Raw genomic sequence first — 25,446 nt, 5'->3', positions numbered from 1 at the left:
GCGTTAGCTGCAGTTTATGGTCTTGAAATTCATCAAATGGATGTTAAGACGGCCTTCTTAAATGGAGAGTTGGAGGAAGAAATTTACATGGAACAACCTGAAGGGTTTGTGGTTCCAGGTAAAGAAAAGAAGGTCTGTAGACTTGTTAAGTCCCTTTACGGATTAAAACAAGCACCCAAACAATGGCATGCTAAATTTGACCAAACAATGTTGTCAAATGGATTTAAGATAAATGAATGTGATAAATGTGTGTACATTAAAAATGTTCCAAATCACATAGTCATTGTTTGCTTATATGTGGATGATATGCTCATAATGAGTAATGACATTGCCAACATAAATGCTACTAAGCGTATGCTAACTAGCAAGTTTGATATGAAAGACTTGGGAGTTGCTGATTTAATTCTGGGAATTAAGATCCATAAGACTTCTCAAGGTCTAGCATTGTCACAATCTCATTATATTAAGACAGTACTTGAAAAATTCAAGCACTTGGGCTTTAAAGTTGCAAAGACTCCAATTGATGTGAATCTTGCATTAGCAAAGAACAAAGGCCAGAGCATATCACAATTGGATTATGCTCGTGTGTTGGGTTGCTTAATGTACATCATGAATTGTACACGACCAGATATAGCTTGTGCTATAAGTAAATTGAGTCGATATACGAGCAATCCAGGCCAATCTCATTGGATGGCCATGAAACGAGTTTTGGGGTATTTAGTACATACCCAGGACTTTGCTTTGCACTACAATAAATATCCTGCGGTCATTGAGGGATACTGTGATGCAAATTGGATCACCGGATCAACTGATTCCAAGTCCACAAGTGGATATGTATTCACTATTGGTGGAGGAGCGGTATCTTGGAAGTCATCCAAACAAACTTGTATTGCCCGCTCTACAATGGAGGCTGAGTTCATAGCCTTGGATAAAGCCGGTGAAGAAGCTGAATGGCTCCGGAATTTCTTGGAAGATATTCCATTTTGGCCCAAACCGTTGGCACCAATATGCATACATTGTGATAGTCAAGCGGCAATTGGAAGGGCTGGGAGCGTTATGTATAACGGTAAGTCTCGCCATATACGACGAAGACATAAAACCGTTAGACAATTACTCTCTAGAGGAATTATCACGATTGACTATGTAAAGTCAAGTGATAATGTGTCGGATCCACTTACAAAAGGCCTAACTAGAGAGGTAGTTGAGAAGTCATCAAGGGGAATGGGACTGTGGCCGAGAACAAGTCATAGTGGCGGTAACTCTACCTAGAAGACTGGAGATCCCAAGATCTAGGTTCAAGGAGATCAAACAAAGTCATTTATGACGGTTCAACATTGTCAACTAAACTTTTGGTCCATTCTCGTGATGAGACAATGTTCAGTACCAAGGATAAAGCATTAAGGCTTTTTAATGATTTCTAAATTTGATACGGGGTATATCAAATAGTGTATCTACGGGATGACACGTTTAGGAATCACCTATGTAAGTGTGAAGTGTTAGCCGCTTCAAGGAGAACATTGTAAGGCCAGTTCTCTATGCACTTATGAAACCAGGCGGTGTTCATGGCTGAAACGAACACAACAATGAGAACCAAAGACGGTTAAGGGTTGGTTGTGTGACTTGTGGTTGTCTAGGTATACACTAAAGTTCGACGGTTCAAAGATATCAAATCTACCGATTGATCGAGTATATCCGACATAAGTTCACTACGGAAAGTTCAAAGGGAAACCTACTTATCCAGATGCAATTAATCCTTACTTGCGAATCACACAGTTTTTCATGCATACTTCCGTGATATAGCCATTCCCCATTCATGTGGGGGATTGTTGGGTTTTGGATGTGTTTAATTAATATATTAAATACTTAAAAGAGGGTGAATGGGAAATGGAGGGAAATAAAATTTTTGAGTGAAATTTTAAGTTCCCCCCCTTGGCAAATGGGCATTGTCCCATATTGGAAGAGGAAGAGGTTTTTTATGGGTATATAAGCAATTGCTCTTCTTCTAGCTCTTAAAGAGTTGAGAAGAAGGCAAGCCTCGCGCCGTCATCGTCGTCGCTCGCTCGGCTTCGGCTTCGGATTTGGTCAAATGATCGATTGATTGATTAACTTTTTGGACCAAATTTATTTGTTAATAGTAAAATATTAACAGAAATGTTATTAAATATTTGTTTTAATAACAGAATATTAGTATTAAATATTAATATTAAATCCAATTCGTTTTTCGGTTTTGGTAACAGAAAAGTAACTACCCTCTTCAATTTTCGCTCTTTATTTTCCCTCTTTATTGTTGAGTAAATGGGCCATTTTTATGTTAATGGTCATTTTATGCTATGGGCGTTTTGCATAACAGCCATTCTGAAGAGTTGCACCTCTTCAGATTTCAGCCCAACTTTGACTATAAATACAACACTATTCTGCTCAGAATTTGATTACGATTTCTGAATTTTCTCTCCTTCTGCATACTTTTAGCATCAAACAAAGTAAAAAGTAAGTGTAATTTGCTACCGAACTTTGTGTTCGCTGAAACACTGGGGTTTGAAGTACCACTACACCAGTGTGTAATTCGTTCTATCCTGGGAGGAAATAATCCATAACCTTGGGTACTAGGAGGGGATTAAATTCCTTAAGGAAACACTGTGAATTCAATGGGCTCGAATTGATTTTATGTCATTTCTGTTTATGTTCATTTCTGTTTATATTCATTTATATTTCCAGAATTATTTTACAAATACAGTCTATTAACAAAAATAGCTTCCACTTTGAAGCGTATAAAATGAAGAATAGTGAGCAGTATTTACACATTTACAACCCTATGGAATCGTCCAGATATGTCATCCAAATCAATAACTTCATCTCTGTTTTCTTTTTCCATTCTAATATTCTTCAGCTCCTTATTCAGTTCAGCAATTTGCTTCTGTATCCTCTCCCCTCTATCAGGTAACTTGGAGATCATTTCCTGAAAAATTGAAAGACGAAGTGAGATAGATGCTCACTACCAGACTTTAATAGAAGCACAGGTTATTAATGATTTCCCAAGTTAGACTATAATATAAGTATCCGCCAATACCTTGTTTCCAAACATATAAGAAAGCCGTCTGATTTTCTCCTTGATATCAGATTCTGTAGGACCAGTCCTAGTAGGTACAGACTTATCCTGTAATTTCACATCCTTCGGCTTAAAAGCATACTGCCCCCTGGAAGAAGAACCACATCTACGAATTCAAATTAAAAACCGAGAGATAGATTTGCAATTACTAGTTGAAGTTTTTATGAGTCATACGCATCAACAGCACGTTCGACTGATGAGTGCGAGGATGAGTTCCCCACGAATGCCGTCCTACTTGCACTGCACCCAGGTAGAAAAGAAGAAGTCTTAACAGATGATGGTTACAACACGCAAAAAGGTAAGCAATGGCATTGGAAACAAACATTGCAAGTCATATTTCTTTTAATTATAAGCACAATCAGCAAAAAGAAACAAGGTTGCATACTGAAAGAGTCATCAAGAAAAAGAAAAAGAGAATCATGAAAACAAAAGTAGAACAACTAGAGCTGTTGCAAATTAGAAAAGAAGATAACAATGAAGACAAATAATCGTTTCTTGCTTGGATCGCTTTGTTGCTAATACTATTTGAAGCTTAAGCTTCTTTAAAATTGCATAACTTCAGCCATGAGAAGTGATGAGTTTTAATAGCATCGATTCAAAGTCTCACTCGAAGTTCTAGTATGTCTCAAGTTGTGATTCCAATGGTGTGTTGAGTTAAGAAGCCATTACAACTGATCTTAAGAAGACACAAAACGTTCTTCAACTATTGGTTTTGTGAGTCCTTGTGTGCTTCAACTAAACAGCTATTCCCTCCTGAAAATGACTGTTCCTACTTTCCCATAATACTGATCTTATGTTTTCTTCCATTGTTCCTTGGATGAGGACTACATGTGCACGTGTGTAGTGAGGCAAGGGGGGTTGAAGCTAAGTAGGCTTCCACATTTCATGTGTGCTGAGGCAAGGGGGCAATGAAGCTGAGTAAGATTCCACATACTTCCTCTGTCCTTTTTATGTTCGACTAACATGGAGTTTAATAGCCCGTTTGGCCAAGCTTCTAAAATCAGCTTATTTTGAGAAGTGCTTTTCTCAAAAGTACTTTTAAAAAAAGTGTTTTTCTCAAAAGTACTTTTAAAAAAAGTGCTTTTGGTGAGAAGTAGTTTGTGTTTGGCTAATTAGTTAGAAAAGTACTTTTGAGCACTAATTAGTGTTTGGCCAAGCTTTTGAAAACTGCTTTTAAGTGTATTTTTCTCAAAAGTACTTCTCAGAAAAGTGCTTTTGGAGAGAAGCTACTTTTTGTTGCTTCTCCAAAACTGCTTCTGCTTCTCCTCAAAAGCACTTTTTTTCCTTTCAAAAGCTTGGCCAAACACCTCAATTTTTTGCCAAAAGTGCTTTTGGCCAAAAAAAGCACTTTTGACCCAAAAAAAAGCTTGGCCAAACAGGCTATAAGCTACCCGTTGGAATTGTGTATCATTAGTACAAGAGAAAGAATATAGTAATAATATACATAATGTTTGATAATAGAAAATATGAAAGTTCAAAACTTTATTAGTTAAATGAAGCTGGAGTACAAGGGTCAACTCATCTAATTTTCTATGGACATAGATATCTTAAGTTTAGAAAGGAAATTTACATATTTTGAAATTCATAAATACAATAAAACACATATTACAGTTATAAGTATTTTAATATGTTTGAAAAAGCAAATTACAAATAAAAAAACTAGTTTTACTCCCCCAATAGTATATTGCTAGTCCGTTTAGGATGAGTAGAATATAAAATAGTATCATCTGCGAAATAGTGTCAAATTGAACTTACATTTTCACTTCGTCCTCATCTTCGACAGTTGGCGCAGGCGCTGCCTTTGAGAAAAGCAAACTGTGGCTGCTAACTCCAGCTATACCCAGCGTCTCCAAAAACTTTACATGGACCTTCAAAGCTCCTTCCCTGCAGCAAAATGAGCATCATTGTAAAAACTAGTTGACAACAAAAGCCCCAATTGGCTTGTGAAAATAATCATAAACTATTGCTGATATTAAGAGGCACAAGCCCTGAGAAACAATCTGAATCTTATCAAAGCTCATTAGGGGAACAGTCACTTAAAATTACATGAGATATAAACACATATTACATTTTGTGCTCGTGATCATGCTCTTCATTCAACTGTTGTTGAGTATTTGATATGTCAAAACCACCCTTAGGAAGGCTAAAAAGTTCCCTAAGATCCTGAAAAGTTAACCATACAAGCCAATCAGAGCAGTTAATATCGGTAGCTATATAAACCAAAGAAAAATTTTAGAATTTCCACCTAAGCGTATACCTGTTGACTAAAATAACGGATTTGTTCTTTGTGCTCAGTTGCTGTTTTGAACAATCCACCTTTGTATACCTGTACCAGAGTATTAAATGATGAAAACACTGATGTAAAACTCATCTTCCTTGAAATGTGCATTACAGAGGAGCAAAATAATAAAACCATATTGCCTTTGCTCTTGGTCTTGGAAGTAACTTGAATATTGCAAATGGTTGAAAGTCAAGAATAAATGAAATAACTTAAAGAATACTTGAATACTGTACATAACGAATAATTACTTCTTTATTACATAGACTAGAAGTTGAATAAGCGCAAGCCCAATTTTTGTGAACAACCAATTTCAATAAGAATTTCTCTTTTCTTCTCTCATTTCACACACATGACAAAGCAGATCTTTGATTTTAGAGTTCTTAATGACACACGGACCATGCAATAAGCTACAGAAACTATAATGTTAGCCTACACTCCACCAGAATAGGCATTAGTGTAGTATCAGAGAAGGCTTACTATACTTCTCAAGATAGCCACCATAATAAGCACTTAGCAGTTGATGCATTAAATACTTAGGGTCACAACTATTGAAGATCACTCATTCATCATTAGCCAATTGTATCTTTACCACAACTCAATCAAAGCATAAATACAAAATATATACCTGTTTCCTATAAATTTTCTCTTCAACTGTGCCACAAGTCATCAATCTATAAACAACAACATCCTTCGTCTGCCCAATTCTGTAGGCGCGATCAACACTTTGGCTATCCGTGCTGCAAGTTGGAAGTAAATGGCTATTATCTAATCCCTAACAGAAAATTCAGAGTATGGGAAGAACAGAAAGCACTTAGATGGTGATCATAGGCCTGATACAATAATTAGTAGCAGAATATGGAGTAACATTGCCGTTCAAACAATGTGCATCCTGGATTTTAACAAATAATAACACAAATAGAGGAAAGATATCAAGTGTCACTTGGTTCATCAATGTGGTTAAATGAGATCTACTATTGGTAAATGCTCATCTGATGTGACTACATCCTCGCCTTATCCTGAATGTCTGGGGGTGGGATGGTAGCCCTATTCTTCGGAATTTGGTTTTTAGAAACTACTTATCTATCCCCTGCTTGTCCCATGGTATCACCAGTCCTAAGAAAACTTTATATAATTTTTAATTATAAATACTGTGACTTACAATCTATATAGATTCTAAATGTGTAAATTTAATTTTTAAAGTAAACAAATCGATGTCCAAATTGAGTTTGAATACAATGGTTTGACCCTCTACTCCGAACCCCATCATTCTTTTCGTAATAGAAGTATCACTTCATCTACTACCATTAACACAATTAAAAAGTCAAATTTTAATCTTAGATTTTCCCAGACAAACACATTTATCTAATAGAGCATGGAGGCAGCAACACACTTTGACATGAAACTGAAGTATGTACACTTTTTTCTAAGAAAACGCATATGAAAAGAAGTGCAGCCAAATCACAATCGAAATCCAGCAATAAAAAACAAATACGTAGTATTTACCATGAAGATAGCATAAAGTTCAACTACAAGAACTCGTACAAAACACAGAAGGCACTAGGAACATTGTCATAAACAAGAAGCTTTATCATCTGCATGTAGCCTTTTAGTAACATCTGGTAGTACGATCAAGCGGAGAATATTCCGATTTATGTGTGGCATAAGCGAGACATAGTAATTTCTGGGTTATACTCTTACTAAAAATGAAGGCACATGATGACCTTATTCTTCACCTAAAGTAATACTTTACATCTAAGCAATGAATTATTTGCCCTTGATTAAGAATAAATATAAAAAACAAACAAAGTAGATTATGGCATCACCTCATAAACAATTTTGATAACGAAAAAAACCATTCTTAATGGTGCCTTTTTTGACGAACATGGTTATGGGTACTGATATAAGTTTTGAGGATCTAAAGAAAGAGGACCAGGAAGTTAGTAGAAGTTTGAGGACTCTAAAACATTAAATTCTCTGGGTAGTCTAAAACATTTATTTTATCAACTACAAGATAATTAGACACCACATGTCAGTCATCTATAAAATCTAAGAAGATAATAAAAGTCATTCTAAGAGTGTACCTTGGATTCCATGCTGGATCAACCACAATCACTCGATCTGCTTTTGTGAGTGTAAGACCTAGACCGCCAACTTGAGAAGTTAAAAGAAATATTGGAGCACCGCGACCCTCTTGGAAATCCTATAAAATTGGAATAGAAAATCAGAATGTAAAATTTTATGGAGGATTAATATCAACTCAAGACATAGGAGAAGACAAACATTAACAATCTTCAATCTGTCAGTAGCTTTGGTGGTTCCATCTATCCTCATGAACTGGAAACCATTGGATATTAAAGCATCCTGGGGCAAATTAAGTGATCGAGTACAGATTAGAGCAACAAAAATTAAGAAGTGATGCAAAAAGATGCGCAAGTATTAACCTATGCACGCCATGTGGAAAACCAAGACATGAACATGACAATAACCTGGAGTAGATTAAGCATCTTGCGTGTTTGAGAAAAGATAAGCACATTGTGCCCACCAGGAATCAAATTGTCCTGTATGAAGAAGCATTTTAATTATAAGACAAGCTATTGCCAAGATAGATAGAACATCACTTCTGCTGTTGACATCTCACCAACAAAGCCAGTATAAAAGTTATCTTGCAGGAAACATCATGTGTCACTTCCTCGTCAAGTTTCTCAGTGACATTTGCCATTTGCATAACCAATCTCTCTGCCACAGCACGGTCATCCTTGTTTGATGTTGAATCCATCTCTTCCAGAACTTCTTCTGCTGCCCTCTTTGTTAGTAGTAGCGGATGGTCACATATTTTCTTCAAGATCTGTTCCATATAAATTGAGTCTCATATCAGATTTGACAAACATATTATGAATATGTCATCTGCAAGGCTAAGAAATAAAAGAAACAAGTTTGCTTTGAACCAGACAACAGAATGAACAACAAAGTACAAAGGTAGATCAACAACAACAACAACCAAGTAAAATCCCATAAGTGGGGTCTGGGGAGGGTAGTGTGTACGCAGACCTTACCCCTACCCGAGGGGGTAGAGAGGCTATTTCCGAAAGACCCTCGGCTCAAGACGACGGAAAGAAACACTATATCAGTACCATCAACAGAAAAATCAAGAAATAATGTCAGCAACATAAGAACCAGAAAATAGATGACAAGCAATAACAAGCAATAAATAAAGCTCGGCACAATGAAAATGGAGAGTAGTGTGAGCACAACATTAACCACTAGCAGTCGGAGACACAACCCTATCAGACTAGCCTCAACCACCTCCTAACCTACAACGCTAATGTGCGACCTCCACACATTCCTATCAAGGGTCATGTCCTCGAAAATTTGCAGCCACGTCATGTCCTGTCTTATCACCTCTCCCCAATACTTCTTAGGCCGCCCTCTACCTCTTCTAGTACCCGCCAAAACCAACCGCTTACACCTCCTAACCGGGGCATTCGGGCTTCTCCTCAAGACGTACACGAACCATCTCAACCTCACTTCCCGCATCTTAGCATCCATAGGAGCCACACCTGCCGTCTCCCGAATATCTTCATTCTGAATCTTATCAATCCTAGTATGCCCGCACATCCACCTCAACATCCTCATTTCTGCTACTTTCATCTTCTGGGTATGTGAGTTCTTAACTGGCCAACACTCAGCCCCATTCAACATGGTCGGTCTAACCACCGCTCTATAAAACTTACCTTCGAGTATCGATGACACTTTCCTGTCACACAGGACTCTAGATGCTAATCTCCATTTCATCTACCCCGCCCCTATACGGTTTGTGACATCCTCGTCGATCTCCCCATCCCCCTGGATAACGAACCTAATACGGGGGTGTGACATCCTCATCGATCTCTCCATCCCCCTAGATAACCGACCCAAGGTACTTGAAACTGTCTCTCTTGGGGATGACATGTGATTCAAGCCTCACTACCATGCATGTTTCCCTCGGCTCCGCGGTGAACTTGCACTCTAGGTATTTCATCTTAGTCCTGCTCAACTTGAAACCTTTAAACTCAAGAGCCTGTCTCCAAACCTCCAGCCTCTCGTTGACGCCGCCTCGCGTCTCATCTATCACCACTATGTCATCAGCGAATAACATACACCAAAGCACCTCCCCTTGAATATGGCATGTCAGTGCGTCCATCACCAAAGCAAATAAGAACGGGCTAAGCGCAGATCCTTGGTGTAACCCCATAACAACCGGAAAATGCTTTGAGTCGCACCCTACTGTCCTAACCCGAGACTTAGCTCCATCATATATATCCTTAATCGCCCTTATGTAGGCAACCGACACACCTTTAGCCTCCATGCATATCCAAAGAACCTCTCTAGGGACCTTGTCATACGCTTTCTCCACCAGTGTTATCAAAGGCGCGCTTAAGCCCCGAAGCGAGGCTCAAAACATGTTGACTGCTTCGCCTCGCTTAGCGGGCACTTCAGTATTGTCATCAAGGCTCTAAGGCATACTTTTCCTTGCCAATGAGCGTAATCTTGAAGAGGCGACACTAAACAATTGATATTTCACTTTATCGTAAATTTTCTTTAATTTTTTTGTCCATATATTTGGTATTCATGCTTATATATTTGTAGTCTTTCTCCATTCGCGTCTTTTCTCATAAAAGCCCACGTTTTTTTGTGGTTTGCGCTTAAGGCCCCAATAGACTTTAGAGTTTTTTTGCGCTTCTCGCCTTTGATAACATTGTTCTCCAGGTCAACAAACACTATGTGTAAGTCCTGCTTTCTATCCATGTAGTGTTCCACCAACCTCTTAATAAGGCGGATAGCTTCCGTAGTCGACCGCCCGGCATGAACCCAAAGTGGTTGTCAAATATAGACATTGTCCTTCTCACCCTCGCTTCTACCACCCTCTCCCAGACTTTCATGGTATAACTTAGCAACTTGATACCCTTATAGTTGTTACAACTCTAGGTATCACCTTTATTCTTGTACAACTTGTGCCACCTCCACTCATCCGACATCCTCTTCGTCATAAAAATAACATTAAACAGCCCAGTCATCCACTCCAAGCCTGCTCTGCCTACACACCTCCAAAATTCAACCGGGATTTCGTCTGGCTCGTTAGCTCTACCCCTACTCATCTTACGCATAGCTCCCATGACCTCCTCGACTTTAATGAGCCTATAGTACCCAAAGTAAGTCAATCATCTCTGCTTAATCTGAGCCTCTCCCATCAATACTCTACTGTCCTCGTCTTTGATGCACCTCACTTGGTCCAGATCACGAGCCTTCCTCTCTCTCGCCTTGACTAGTAGAAATAACTTATTCTCCCCGCCTTTGTGACCGCCAACTTTGCTTCCTTCCTAGCTACCTTATACCCCTCTTTGTTCGCTCTCCTCTCCTCTCCTCTCCTCCTCGCATGTGCTCCCTACTAACTTCAGGTACGTCGCGTTCTTCTCTTCCACTTTACGTTGAACCACTTCATTCCACCACCAGTCACCTTTGTGCCCGCCGGAGTAACCCTTTGATGCCCCTAGCACCTCTCTCGGCGCCTCCCTAATACAGTCCGCCGTCGTCATCCACATAGCGCTCGCATCCCAACTACTCCTCCAGGCTCCTATATACAATAACCTCCCCTCCAACTCATGGGCTCTATCCTTAGTCAAGGCTCCTCACCTGATCCTCGGTCGTCCTTGTACAAACCTTTCTTCCTCTTTACCGTGATACCGACGTCCATCACCAAGAGCCTATGCTGCGTCGCGAGGGTCTCATCCGGAATAACCTTGCAATCCTTGCACAGCGCCATAGAGCCTTCTATCACACCTCCTGAGGAGAAGTCAAGAGGTAGATCGACGCCATCATTTTTGAAAGATAGGGAAGTTACGTGTAGACTTCTAAATAACGGGTTATGTGCTACAAACCCAATATAAGGGAGGCGATCAGTATTTAACACTATACAAATAAAATGTGATGACTAGGGATGGCCAGCAAAGGAAAACCAAAATAAATTAAGAGTGAATGCCAGAAGTGATGAAAACATCTGTGCACAACACTTAGTAATTATGAAAAAGATATATTTGAGTAGGGAGGATTCCATGATTGAAATCAAGATAGGCCGATAGCAAGGTATGTACCCCTATAATAGGTACAAACAGAATGTGAAAACGTGGGAAGGGACTAAGTACGAACCAAATGTGAAAAGCAAAAAAACAAACAGAATCTTAAGAGATAAATGAAGTCTCTATCCAATATTGATAATGCTTGTCTTTATTGCTAGGGAAGAATATAATAGGTTTTTACTTGCTAGAGCTACACAAACAACATTCAAGAAGCATCAATGCTACAAGAATGTACATTGTTTATAATTTAGTTCGATTCTACTACAAAAGCCCCTAGAAAGGACATAAGACAAAGTTAAGTTTAAGAACAAGCCCAGCATACTATAATGAAGCCTAGTAGTGCCCAAGAAATAGATACAAATATACATGCAGGTGAAAGGAAGAGAGAAATACCTAGAGAAGAAAGAAAAAAGATAACAATGGAAAAGGTAAGTGATTCGGAGCTTTGAGATTCATGCATTACAAATTGTGAATTGCCTAATGAAACTGGAGTACGGATATAAACAACCATAACAATTGTTAGGGAAGAAATGACGCTTCAACAAACTTTTTGGAAGCCCCAATTTCAAGTTTCCTAAATGTTAGGGAGACAAGATCAGTGGTTCTCTGTCTCTCTCTATTGATAAAGGATAGAGTAACTAGTCTGACCTGCCTTTTCATTTTGCTTTTGTATTCCAGCTATGAATTTTGAACCCAAAATCTTGCTTCTAAAAGAGGATTAAAGGTATATGTGTCCCCAACCAATAATTCAAATTAGAGTTCTGTGTTTATGGTGGTTTGGCAGCTAAGTCTACTTTATCTGGTGTTTCAAGGTCATACAAGTATTCATTTGCGTAGCATTCTTTATAAGCAATAGAGAGAGATGATGTAGATAGAGCAATTCCAAATGGAAATATTACTACTGATCATGTTGAATAAAAACTAGTGAAATAACCAGAGAGAATAGGCATGGAAGAAAGTCCATCTGAACATTACAGTAAGTGCAGCCAGTGGGGAGCTATCAAAGGCTGAGAGGACAATCTCACTCTTCAAGAAAGCTGTGTAGAGTTGCCGCTGGACAATGCAGTAAGGTATAACATTAGGAAAAACTCCAAATAATTTATCAGAAAGAAAAGGCTAACAGCACAAGTTACTTTAAGAGACAAATTAATGAAAAACTGTACAAGTGATGGAAACAAACTTGTACCTGACAATTCGTCAATTTAAGCCACACAATAATCTCATTTTTCTTGGAAAGTTTTGCGCCAGCCGAGGAATCATCAGAAAATACCTCACTCTTGAGACGTCGCAGAAAATATGGTTGAATGTGTTCCCTCAATTCCTATACAACACACAATAACAAAATTTTAGTGGGAATAAGCATCTGCTACAAGCCAATAACCCCGCATGGATTTCAAAAACGGAGACATAACAAAAAAATTGAATTTTTTAATAGATCACAATAGCGTAAATTGACGCATACCAGAAAATTACGCGATTTATAAACCATATAGAGCAATATTAATCTAAAATATATGCACATATTAATATGAACATCCTTCCAATGCATATTCTCATACATAGTGACAGAGCTAGAATCATGTCTCTCTTTGCCTCATGATGGGTATATTCTTTCCAGTTTCCGTTCATGGATAAAAATCAAGTACCCATATGATTTCAAGCTCTGGTATTTCTTGGAGAACCAAAATATTTGATTAGTTGTCATTTTATTCGTGAAAAATCCAGTCTAGATTCATCTTGATCAATGTATTTAGTTCAAATGAAGGCAGAAACGTTCACCAAGGCGCTTCAAGGTCTGAGAAACAAGCATAAATGTGGCAAGCTTAAGACCTATATGTTCCAGATTTTGAGGGAGTGTCCAATCCAGATTAGTTGTACAGAATTATGCAGAGCAGAACATTGTAAAATCTTTTGTATTAATTAGGTGAAATTATAGGATCCTTTGTACAAAAGATAATTTCTCTTTTATATCCAAAAGCGATGAATAGTAATATTGAACCACTCTGCCTTGACTGACCAGTTTAGCTATTAAGCTAAGAACTGAGAAGAACGTTGGATCGAGTTTCTATATCAGATGTACATTCATCAAACGTAGTGTAAATTCAAGCTTGGGAAACCTGGCAACCAACCGTCTCAGACAAACCACCTTCGCTGAGTTGCATGTTATATCGCTTAATCACTTCAGAACTTAAGGCGATTAACAAAGAACAGAAGCACAATATTCTGGCCAATTTCACAGTATTACCTGACCCAGGAAACCCCAACTTGACAGCTTCCACTTTCCAGAATACAACTCTAAAGCTTGAGAAGGCAAATGACAATCAGCTATACGTGTAATAAAAAACACTACTACTCCAAATCCCAAAGCATATCCATGGCTTATATTGTGAAGAACAGAATGCAGGATATCTACATATTCTATCTAGCTTTATCATTTTTCTGATTTTGCTCAGAGGAGAGAGAGAGAGAGAGGGAGGGGGGGGGAATGAAAAAGATGGATTGAATTTACTACTATAGCTTTGTCAAAAAAGTCTCAAGACACGTTTGTTCATAAGTTTTTTTTTCAAAAATACGTTTGTCCATGAAATTTTAAAAGTTTTTTGGAAATTTTTCGAAAACCAAAAGTGATTTTGACCACTTTTTCAAAATTTTAAAAATTTTACCCCACTCAAAAAATTGAAGCACTTTTTCAAGTGAAATGCATGTCCAAACATAGTGGGCGTTTGGACATAAGAATTGTAAAATTCCAAAAAAATGAAAAAAAAACTCAAGTGAAAATGATATTTGGAAATTAGAGTAGTGTTTGGACATGAATATAAATTTGGGTTATTTTTGAAGTTTTATGAGTGATCTGAGTGAATTTGAAAAATAGCTTTTTGGAGTTTTTCAAATTTTCAAAAAATTGCAAAATGCATCTTCAAGTGAAAATTGGAAATTTTATGACCAAAAGTTGATTTGGAAAAAAAAAGTGAAAAATTTCTTATGTCAAACGGGCTCATAATTTCAAATTCCAAATACCATTTTTCAACTTAACTCCAAATACTATTTTTTTTCAAACATTACAATTTTTATGTCCAAATGCCTACTTAGTGTATTTACTATACCTGTTAATCGGGCCGGACCAATGACAGCCCGGTTCAACCCGGGTCAGCCCGGTATACTAGGGGTGGAACGGGTTGGGGAGGGTTGGGGGGGAGGGGTACGAAACCCAGTTACCCACTACCGGGTTTTTACTGGGCTACAACTCGGTTACAATTGAAATTTTTTTTTTTTTTTAAATTTTTTGACCGTTGCCAATGGTCAAATTAAAAAATGACCGTTGGGCAACGACCATTTTTTGCAAATTTGGCCATTTCGGCCTACCCCCTTAAGAAATCTTTTAAAAACTATAAATAGCCCCCCTTCTTCTTTATTTTTCCTCACAATTTGCTCTCTTCATTTACTTTAATTCTCTCTCAATTCCTCTTGATTATTGAATTGCTTATTGCTCTCAAGTTCTCAATTAATTAATCCGTGTTATCAAAGGCGAAAAGCGCAAAAAAGCTCTAAGGTCCGTTGGGGCTTTAAGTGCAAAGCGCAAATAAAGCGTGGGTTTTAATGAAAAAAAGCGCAATTGCAGAAAAAGTAAAAATATGTATATGCAGTCCAAGACTAATAATTATAAGCATGAATAACAAATATATGGACAAAGAAATTGAAAAAAAGAATTACGATAAAGTAAAATATCAATTGTTTAATGTCGTCTTATCATAATTACACTCATTGGCAAGGAATAGTATGCCTTAGAGCCTTGATGGAATACTAAAGCGCCCATAAAGCGAGGCGAAGCGCTCAACATGTTTTGAGCCTCGCTTCATGGCTTAAGCGCGCCTTTGACAACACGGTAATTAATATTTCAAGTTTATCAATTATTTACGGTAGCCACTACAGTATTACAATTATCAAGTGAAGTGTGGTTACCATTTTTGTTAGGTTCAAGTTAAATCATGCCCCGAGCTTCTAGAGTGCACTCACATGTTTGGGAACACTTTGAGGTGGTTGAAGAAAATGAAGAAGTTCGCAAAGTTCAGTGTAAGAACTGTGGTCTAGTCTTTAATGTTCGTCGAAAGGGGGAGGGCACAGCTGGTTAAGGAGGCATATCAAGGGTTGTCTTGAGTGTCCTCCATTAATTCGTATTTTAAGTTGAATTGAGACAATTTGTGTTATTTTGAACTTGTTAACTTATTTAAGCTTAATGTGTTAGTGTATTAGACAAGTTAATTTGAAGTATTATTATGCAATGAAAATATAAAATGGAAGTCTTTGAAGTTTGATCCTTACATATTGGCCTTATTATTTTATGTAGCCACTTAATTTCAATTTTCAAATTTTATAATTCAAATTTCAAATTTAAAACTTCAAAATTTTAAAGTTTAAAAGTTTAATTTTATGCCTTAAAATACTTATTTTATTATTTAAAAGTTTGCAAACACTTAAGTAACAATTACATTGAACAAGGAAACATAATACACTAAAACAAATTTAAAAAAAGAAAATTAAACCCGGCCCGGTCCGGACCCGATAAGCCCGAACCCGGACGGGCCCACCAAAACACGGAATATCCTAACCCACTACCAGCCCCGAACCCTAACCCACTAACCAGCTCGGAACAATAACCGGACGGGCCGTTTTTTTTCGTGTCCAGCCTGGACCAGCCCGTCCGGTTAACACCTATAGTATTTATAGCTAAGAGCAACACCAATATTTATTCTAGAGTGAGAGGAAAGTTGTCAGAATACATGAATTGTTCATGATCAACAATAACAACTACAATGGATGGAAAGATAATCACAACATAATCTAAATGGTGTAGATATTTATCCTTGCAAAGAAGAAGATAATCAAGAAACATAAGAACACAGAAGAAACTAGCATATGTAGAGTATAAAATATTGGTTTAGCAATCACCTTTGCAACTGCTGAGCCGATACGCTTGTCTCTGTCATAAGCATTTTTATCATTTCCACGAAGAATGGGATGCTCATATTTCTCTTTGAACCTTTAATAGAAGTAGCTTCATGTCATTTGAGCCCAATGTTTCAATATAAGCAGATTGTATTTGAACATGTCAGTATACCATTGTTTGTCACCCAGCAGCCCAGGGCAGCAGAAGTTGAATAGAGCCCATAACTCCTATTTGGGTAAGGATGGGGTAGGAATAAAGGAAAAGAGAGCAAAACACATTATTAACTTGCTTCTATGATTTCAACTGACATCATAGCGTGATAGACATAAAAAAAAAAAGGTAATAGTATAAACACCTTGAGGTTGTTTTGAAGAGGTGTGCCACTTATAATGATACGATGAGCACAAGGAATCTGATGCAAACTTTTAGCCCTCTGTGTACTGGGATTCTTTATGAGATGCCCCTGATATTTCAAAAACTCAAACTTTAAGAGGCTTATACATTCACAATTATAAACTTGTAATAAAACCGCAAGGATATATATATTTGCCATCCATGCATAAACTATTTCTTTTCAAAAGAAGTCAATCAACAAAAATCAAAGCTTTAAAGGCAAATAATTGAGATGCTAAACAATTTAAATCGAATTTAACACCTCCTAATACTCAAAGGGAGATCATGGCATATTTAAATAAGGCCTATTATCTTGCTGCTACAGCAGCAGTTATGGATGTTCAAGCAACTAAGATATATCACGCACCCTTTCCCAAGTTATTAGGCCTAGGAAGCTGATCATATCATGTTTCCCGGGGGCTATGATCATGCACCAACCAGGCCTAATGAAATAAGGTTCCTTAGTAGACAAATATAACACTAGAATGCTTATAATTTCAGATGGCCCGGGTGTTGAGCCACATCAGGTATGTAATCTACCAAATAAAAAGTCCTTTTGCACATCGCATAAGAGTTAAATTTCCCTATAATCAAATATGTCTTTTCCTAAAAATGTGACAAAAAGGGATGATGTTTTACTTCTGGATTGAACTAAGGTTTCTTAATGCACAATATCTGTTCAACACCACCTAAATGGAAGTAGTATCTCATTTATGCTAATTAATTGAAACAAAATGACAATTGCCATGCATTGACATTAGAAACAGTTAAATGGTAATCAAGAAGTACCTCATCAAGAATCATATAATCCCATGTCAACTCCTCATCTTTGTCAAGGAAATACTGATCACCACATAAAGACTTTACATTATTTCTAACAATGTCGTATGTTGTGAGGAGAATGCCTTTGTCCTGCATAAATGAAACACAAATATCAAGTAGGGAAGAAGTAACCATAAGTTAAACCATGCCAGAAAACACAACTTAATATAACTCAACTTATGAAAGTCCATTATACATTAGATATCCAACAGTTACAAATCAAGTCAAAAGTTCCAAACATGCACCCACATATAAAATGCATGAATCTGTGTCAATAACTCGTCTTTATACTAAAAGTTATAATCTAATTGAAAATGAGAGAAGAAGAGAGAATTAAAGCCCATGCAAGTAGTAGACTTCTTTTCTCTTTTTTGCATGCAGTCCCAATGAACTACATTACAATTAAGATATTTCTATCTGCTCAAACAGTTGATGGAACGTTAAGCATGGAATGGAATCCTTATTTTATATAGTTCCAGTACGAAACATACTAAAAATGATGAACTTGCAAATTTTTACTGAGTAAAGAAGATGAAACCTGAAGAACATATTCAAGCTCATAATTCCGGAGTTTTGCACTAGTCGCAAAATATCTGCACCAAGAAAGTACCATGAACACTTATCTTTTAATACTACCAGTTGAAGTCACATTTGAAATCAATAAGACAAAACATTAAAGCAAGACGCCTTACTCCCTTATTTTCTGAGAAAGCCCTACAGCAGTTAATTCCTTGATCCAATGGGGCAACAAAGTTTTGGGAGCTACAATCAACACCCTCTTTATCAACTTTGAATAAAACAATCCAGCTAAGAAGCTACATATCTAAAACATTGCAAAAGTAGAAAAAGTTACTTCAGAATTATTTTGTTAAACATTATACTTTTGAAGATGGAAGAAATACAAAATTAAGACCTTGACTTTTACCTGCATGGTCTTCCCCAAACCCATGTCGTCGCCTAAAATACCACCCTTACCCAGACAGTGAAGAGACCAAAGCCACTTCAAACCATCACTCTGGTGAGGATACAGCATTTTGGCAACTTTACCAGGTAACCCGTAATTGAACTTTGGTCCACTGAGAGTGTAAGTGTGATCCTCCTCTGAAACAAAATCACGTGAATCAAAGTCATCTGAACATTTACGCTCATGTCTAGCCTTCCTGTTATGTCTTCCCACTTGAGTAATAGCACTCTTGTCACCAACGACCACACAATCACCATCACTATCATTACTGTCTCCTTCTTCCAGAAATTTGTAGGCAGATAAAGAGTTTCTCATGGGCTGTGATTTTCCAACCATCTGCTTAACTTCAACTGAAGACCGTGTATCATTGAACTTCCGGACAACATAGTCATTCTTAGATTCACCCCCCAAATCGATCTCCTTCAGAGACTCCTTGTGAATTTCTCCTCCAATCCTAGACTCCTTGATTGAATCAGATGAGGAACCAGAAGAAAGTGAAAATGAGGAACCAGCACTTTGGTAATCCAGAATTTCATCCTTCTTAGTCAAATCACTGGGCTTCGGTGCCCTCTTTTTCTCAATGGACAAAATCTCAAGTCTCGAACTCAAATCATTCAGGATATCCCTTATTTCGCTCCCAGAACTACCATGTTCATTCTGAACTGCATTTTTCGCCTGGGGAGGAGGTGAATCAAAATCTGTTATCTCGAGAAATCCAGACTCTTCATTGTCCTTTAGCTTCATTTCCTCGCTGTCATTGTTATCCTCTGAAATTTTGCAAAGGCGGCGACGGCCTTTGATCTTTATCTTCATTATTTTCTCCTCTTCTGTCAGACAACACACTCATCCACATCAATGGTATAATCAGACGTGCACATATAATTCTCTGCCTACAGCATATCATAATTTTGGCACACGAGCATATTATTTCTCAAAGGAACAAGCATTACCTTCATTAGATGTTTTCTCATAATCTTTCTGGCCTTTCTGAGATTGTTCACAATTTTCATACACATCTTTGGACTGTTCCATATCCACTGCAACATCATTAACTGATTAACATCGAGGCAGAAACATACTGGAAATCACTCGAGATTAAACAGGGAGAGGGATATATAGATAAGTCTTAGTTTATCTACCAGAAAGTGAAGAACTGTTATCATCAATTTTAGATAGTAGTGGGTCCGCTTTGGTTCCACTCTTGGGTTGATCAATCTCTTTTTCCACTAAAAAAATTCAGATGTTCAAAAAAAAAAGTTAAGTAACAGAACAAGGAAAGCATGTAACAGAGATAAGAAAGCACATAATCGTATTTTCAGAAGAAAAAAAAACGGAGTTTGAGAGACACTAGTAATTACCAGAACTAGACGAGCTAGCAAGATTACCGATTTCAGAGCAGTGAGAATCAAAAGAATCCACGGGTGGTTCACTTAATTGCTCTTGAATTTCATTCTTGGGTTCATCGTCAATCTCCTTTTCCCCTACACAACCATTTCAGTTAAAAGGTAATAATAGGAAATTATTTAATGAGCATTCATTGATAACTTAGAATAAATGATAAACAACTTGCTAAGATAGGTTCAATTTTTACTGATGGTGTAAAAATAATCATTACACCATAAATGTATAATACTTAAATCCTTTGATAAATGGTAAATAAATTGCTATACCAAGTTAATTACACTGAGGTGTCAAAACATTATTAGGCTATAAGTGTATATATAAATATTTACCGATTCCACAACACTGATAATCGAAAGAATCTTCGGGTTGATCACTTAATTCCTCTTGAATTTCATGCTTGGATTCATCAATCTCATTTTCCCCTGCACAATATTTTAAGGAAAACAGGTAAAAATAGAGATTCAAAAAGGGCGTTTTAGCTCCTGTTTTTTACCCCCAAAAAAAGTAATCAAAATTAGGAACCGCGTCGTTTTAACAAAGAAAAAAAGGATAGTATGGCAGAAGAATACCAAAAGGAGAAGATTTAGCAGAATCCGGACCGAAATCAGCAACGGCAGAGAAATTAGGAATGGCGTCGTTCTCAAAAGCACTAATATTGTTAATCTTCGATTGATCATCAGTCTCCTCCGCCTCTCCTATACCATTTGAAGAACATGGAACTATACCCACTCAAACAAAAAGTTTTGAAGAAAAAATTTCGCCTCAATGGAAGAATAAGTCTACATAGGTAAAACAATACCGGAAGGAGAAGATTTTGTAGCAGAATCGGGACTGAAATCAGCAATCCCGGAGAAATTAGGTACGCTGTCGTCTCCTATATCATTCGAAGAAAATCGAACGATACCCACACAAAATAATCAGCTTTTGAAGAAAAACAAACTTTGCCTCAACTAAAAAATAAGACTATATAGGTAAAAGGAATACCAGGAGGAGAAGATTTTGTATCAGAATCGGGACTAAAATCGGCAATCCCGGAGAAACTAGGAACGCCGTCGTCTCCTATATTATCATTTGAAGAAAATCGAACCATACCCACACAAACAAACAAAAAATCAGCTGCAAAAATTCAACAAAAGGAAAAAAATCGACTTCGCAGAAAAATAAGCGTATATAGGTTTAAAAAAAGTACCGGGAGAAGGAGAAGAATCAGGTTCAGAATCTGTGATTGCAGAGAAAGTGGGAACGGCATCATTGTGATTGAAACGTCGCCTAGCTTCCAATTTTGTCAAATCATCTACATTAAAAAAAGCATCAAATAATGAGTAGCCGGTTCAAGGAAATTAGAATATAGAAGATAAATAAACGAGGAGAAAGTACCTGGAGCGGGTTTAGAATGAGAAGCGGAAAGGTTAATCAGAATCTGAGAATGGCGTTGATTAAGGCTTCGAGGTTGCTGCTGTTGCGGCGGCTTAGCCATTTCTGAGTAATAGAGAGAGTATAGTGATGGCAGTGAAGCAGTAAGTTTTTCGCAGAACAATGGAGAAAATGCACCTTCGGGCTTCGAGTCGTCTGCTTCCTTGCCTTTTATTCCCGCTTTCGGCTCCACAATTTGAAATTCAAAAACCCCTCTTCTAATGCCTGTTGCTATTGCTATAAAACCTAAGTGGTCCTTTAGAGACGTTTTATGCTAGGACTGTAATGCGGACGATTAGTAATGTAAGAATTATAATGAACGATTATTATTTACGTTGATTTATCACAAATAGTATATAAGGAATAATATAAATATACGTTTATTTTTTTTCTAAAAACAAAGTAAAAGTTTGTTTATTTTTAGTTTTGTCATTTTAGTATAGCACTTCGTAAATTCATATTAGGTGTGGATATGTTAAATGAGTATTAATGTGATATTTTAGACATGTGAAGTCCTATCGGAACGAGTATGGGTAGAAATAGTTGTTTTGGAATCAGGGCGGAGGGAGAGGTGCATAAGATTCGGTAAAATCGACGAATTTTATAAAACGTCTGTATTCCAGCCTTATTTCATGAAAGTCTATTAGGAATTTGAGGAAACTTGACACATGAAAGTTGTAGCCCTTTGAAATATCTTTCCGATGATATATTGTGTAGCCAGAACGAATCTTCGTGCAAAGAGTTATGCGTGTTTTACTGGATAATGCGCAGTCTGCGCAATCTGTGCGTTCAGCTATCACGTGCGCGGCAACGCACTTGTGGCAGTGGCACTCCTCTTGCTGTGCGTTCAGGTGCGCGGTTGGGCCTTCGTCTGCGTGGACGCGCACCCAGCGGATCATTTTATAAGCCCTAACTCGTCCCCTACACCCCTAAAACACGAAACTTTGCTCTAGAAAGGGAATTTCTCAAGAACCCAACTTCCTCCAAGGTCCCTACATCATCCAAAGTAAGTTCTAATTATGATTCTAAATTAATTACAATTCTCTAACACCTTATTAATAAGGGTAAACCTTCAAATCATTAGATATTTGATTCAGACATCATTGTTGAGAAAAGAAACCCTAAAACTCGAATTCAAGAGGATTGAACTTCAAAAGGGTAATGTTTCTACTCCCTAATCATTTCTAGCTGTGAATTTATGAGTTCTTGGGAGAATAGTAAATGGGTTTTGATAAAGAAAATCATATGAATTAAGCTAGGGTTTTGGGTTATTGATGTAAAATTGTTGTAAACATTTGGGTGATGAGAAATGATGTTAGTTACCTCTATTTGGGATTGTAGAATCACCTAGAAGTAATAGAATAAGAATTGGGTAAAGAAGATACCATTAATAAGGTCTATGAAGATTTATGTCCACCAAGTGTTTGATAAAATGCCTAAGTGACCAAAACATGAGCATTATTGCTAATAATATGGAATCCCTTTGACTTGTATTACTACATCCTAAAGTTGAAAGGTTTTGTGTACGTTGTATTACGCTCAAGAGCATGAAGTTAAAGTATGTGGGGCTAACTCTCGACGTTTGGGAATGTTAATGATTTTTCCTACACTACATTTCTTTTACAACGTTACTAATTACCTTAGAAATATAATTAAGCTTAGTTCCTTGAATAGTTGCAGAACTTCTATTCTCTATCTTCGTAATTCGTTCATAACTTTCATTCCGAACGTTGTGAACTCAGTGCGTAATCAATATAGACTTGTGTTTGATGCTCGTGAGTCTTAGTCTAGATTACTCAACATGTCATAAACAGTTGAAACTTCAGTTCTCATAAATTGTTCATGAATACATGTCTCGGTCTAGTCCTATTCAACATTCTAATATCATGGAACTCGGTATAATTCAGTAGTTCAGTATCATGTATTGCATTATGATTTTCAGTTCCTGATTTTAAATTCTTGAATGTTGAACACGTGTATTTGGGCCTGAGGTCGTAGTTTATGCTTTATGCATATTTGGACTTGAGGCCGTAGTTTATGCTTTATGCATCTTTGGGCATGAGGCTGCAGTTATGCTTACGTATACTTGGGCCCGAGGACATAACGTGTGCACATATATATTGGGCATGAGGCAATAGTTTATTTATTCAGATAAACAAGTAGTTACACATTCACAAGAGGGAGTATTAATATCTTTACTTCCTTGTTCAGTTCGGTTTCAATATTTACAGTTCTTTCTTTCAGTTGCTTTACATACCAGTGCAATTCAAATGTACCAACGTCCCTTTCGCCCCAAGCCTTCATCTCACGATGCAGGTAATGATTTATTGGTTGACGATTCAGAGTTCTAGGATTCTCGTACCACCTATTTGGCGAGCCCTAGTTCTTCTGGGGCATTATCATTACTTTACAGTCTTTCAGTATTTGCAAACAGTCGGTGTTTTCAGTAATTCATTAGAGGCTTCATAGACTAGAGTAACAGTTAGACAGAGTCGCATGCTTTTCATGTTCAGCAATACTGGCAATAAATATGTTTCAGATTTATATTAGTGTTTCTGGACTTGATTTGTATCATTCAGACTTTCAGTATAACAACATGTGTTGGTTTATCTTCCGCATTTGATATGTTATGATATCACATGTTGATTCAGTCAGCCAGTTGGTTTGCTCGGTCAGATGTAGTCAGGCATCGGGTGTCGTGTTACGTCCATGCCTAAGTTCGGGGAGTGACATTTAGTATTTTTAATTCATGTATAACTAGTATATGCAATTTTATTCCATATTCTGTCCCGCTATAAAATAATGCATAAGCTCCCACATAATTGTGGAGATGTATTATTTAGGAGGAATCCAAAAGTAATAACCAAACACTGAACAAATTAATGTTGAATTATACACAAAGATTAAATAGGCGTTTGGACATAAATTTCAAGATTTTTTTTCAAATTTGGAATTTCACTAAAATTTGATTTGAAGATGAATTTGTGTTTGGTTATAATTTTTGTAACATATTTGGATGTGCTTTTTTCAAAACCACGAAACATGATTTGTGCCCCCACAATTGTAAAAAATATTAAAACAAACAATCTCTAATAGAAGTTGTAGTGGAAACTTCAGGCAAAAGTATAAATTGTAGATATCAACAATGAATATCAAAATATATAGTCCAAGGCCACTAAATCAGATGGTGGGTAGTTGTAGGTGTTCCCTAAGTTTAGTAACTGATTTGGGCCCTTTTTATAAATTTAAAAAATATAGGGTAAATTTGTAAAACTTGAAAATATCAACTTTCCAATTTTTCAATTGAAAAACTGGTTCTCAACAGTTTTTCAAATTTGAAAATACGTTTTCAAATTGGATTTGAAAAAATGTAGGCCCCGTTTGGCCATGAGTTTTGCCAAAATAAATTTGGGATTTATTTTTAAAACTCATGTTTGGCCATAAATTTTGCCCATATTTTGGCCAAATCCCAAATTTCAAATCCCAAAATCAGCTATTGAGCTGATTTTGGGCCAAAATCTCAAAACTTGGGAATTATATACATGTTTTTCCAAAATAAAGTTGGAAAATATGTTTTGAAAACGTATGTCCAAACACATTTTCATCTTCAAACCAAACTTCACCCAAATCAAATTTTTCAAAACAAAGGAATCTATGACCAAACGCTAGCGTAAAATTTTCACAACCAAAAAATGCTTTGAATTTTTTTGCTCTTGTTGAAAAAAAGAAAATTTTTCTTATGTCCAAACGGGCTCTAAATCTCCTCAAACCCCAACTAGACGACACTTAAGTGCAAAGAAAGTAGGTATATTTGATGCCTAATATATCCTACTGTTTTAGTTTATGTGGGTGTTTGATTTAGCACTGAGTTCAATATATAGTTTTTTTTATTAGTGATCTTAAATATAAATACAATTCTTAAGCAATGAAAATATCATTAAGTCTAAATAAAATATTAAAATTATATTATTTTAACGGAAAAGGGCATGATATACCCCTCTATTT

At 36.9% G+C, this 25,446-nt stretch overlaps 1 protein-coding gene across 2 annotated transcripts; it reads right to left on the bottom strand.

The window, feature by feature from the left end:
• Positions 1-2,672: 2,672 nt before the first annotated feature.
• Positions 2,673-21,762, bottom strand: LOC109241217 (protein CHROMATIN REMODELING 24). 2 transcript variants are annotated; one of them, XM_019407936.1, is made up of 29 exons: positions 21,406-21,762; positions 21,218-21,322; positions 21,013-21,087; positions 20,828-20,902; positions 20,598-20,723; positions 20,358-20,450; positions 19,983-20,105; positions 19,764-19,850; positions 19,575-19,661; positions 18,586-19,451; positions 18,353-18,483; positions 18,199-18,253; positions 17,628-17,750; positions 16,801-16,908; positions 16,617-16,672; positions 16,448-16,538; positions 12,687-12,821; positions 12,476-12,553; positions 8,026-8,232; positions 7,874-7,945; positions 7,668-7,748; positions 7,469-7,587; positions 6,013-6,124; positions 5,364-5,432; positions 5,175-5,269; positions 4,862-4,990; positions 3,281-3,346; positions 3,068-3,194; positions 2,673-2,956 (listed from the first exon to the last, which is right to left on the bottom strand). In XM_019407936.1, exons 1-29 carry the CDS (start codon positions 21,503-21,505, stop codon positions 2,795-2,797), a joined length of 3,753 nt encoding a protein of 1,250 aa, XP_019263481.1. In that variant the 5' UTR covers positions 21,506-21,762; the 3' UTR covers positions 2,673-2,794. The 2 variants fall into 2 exon arrangements, with proteins under 2 accessions (XP_019263481.1, XP_019263482.1); XM_019407937.1 differs by having other exon boundaries at positions 18,586-19,448.
• Between the last annotated feature and the right edge of the window lie 3,684 nt (positions 21,763-25,446).

The sequence above is a fragment of the Nicotiana attenuata genome, unplaced genomic scaffold, assembly GCF_001879085.1.
Source record: "Nicotiana attenuata strain UT unplaced genomic scaffold, NIATTr2, whole genome shotgun sequence".
Lineage (NCBI taxonomy): Eukaryota > Viridiplantae > Streptophyta > Magnoliopsida > Solanales > Solanaceae > Nicotiana > Nicotiana attenuata.
Note: the sequence above shows the minus strand (reverse complement) of the source record. Positions and strands in the feature narration are given on the sequence as shown.

Coding starts and splice junctions, on each gene's coding strand:
- LOC109241217 (XM_019407936.1), bottom strand. CDS start 21,505: ATGGCTAAGCCGCCGCAACAGCAGCAACCTCGAAGCCTTAATCAACGC. Junction 6,125..7,468: donor GATCCAGCATGGAATCCAAG/GTACACTCTTAG, acceptor TCCAACTTGCAG/CACGGATAGCCAAAGTGTTG. Junction 5,270..5,363: donor TCCGTTATTTTAGTCAACAG/GTATACGCTTAG, acceptor TTAACTTTTCAG/GATCTTAGGGAACTTTTTAG.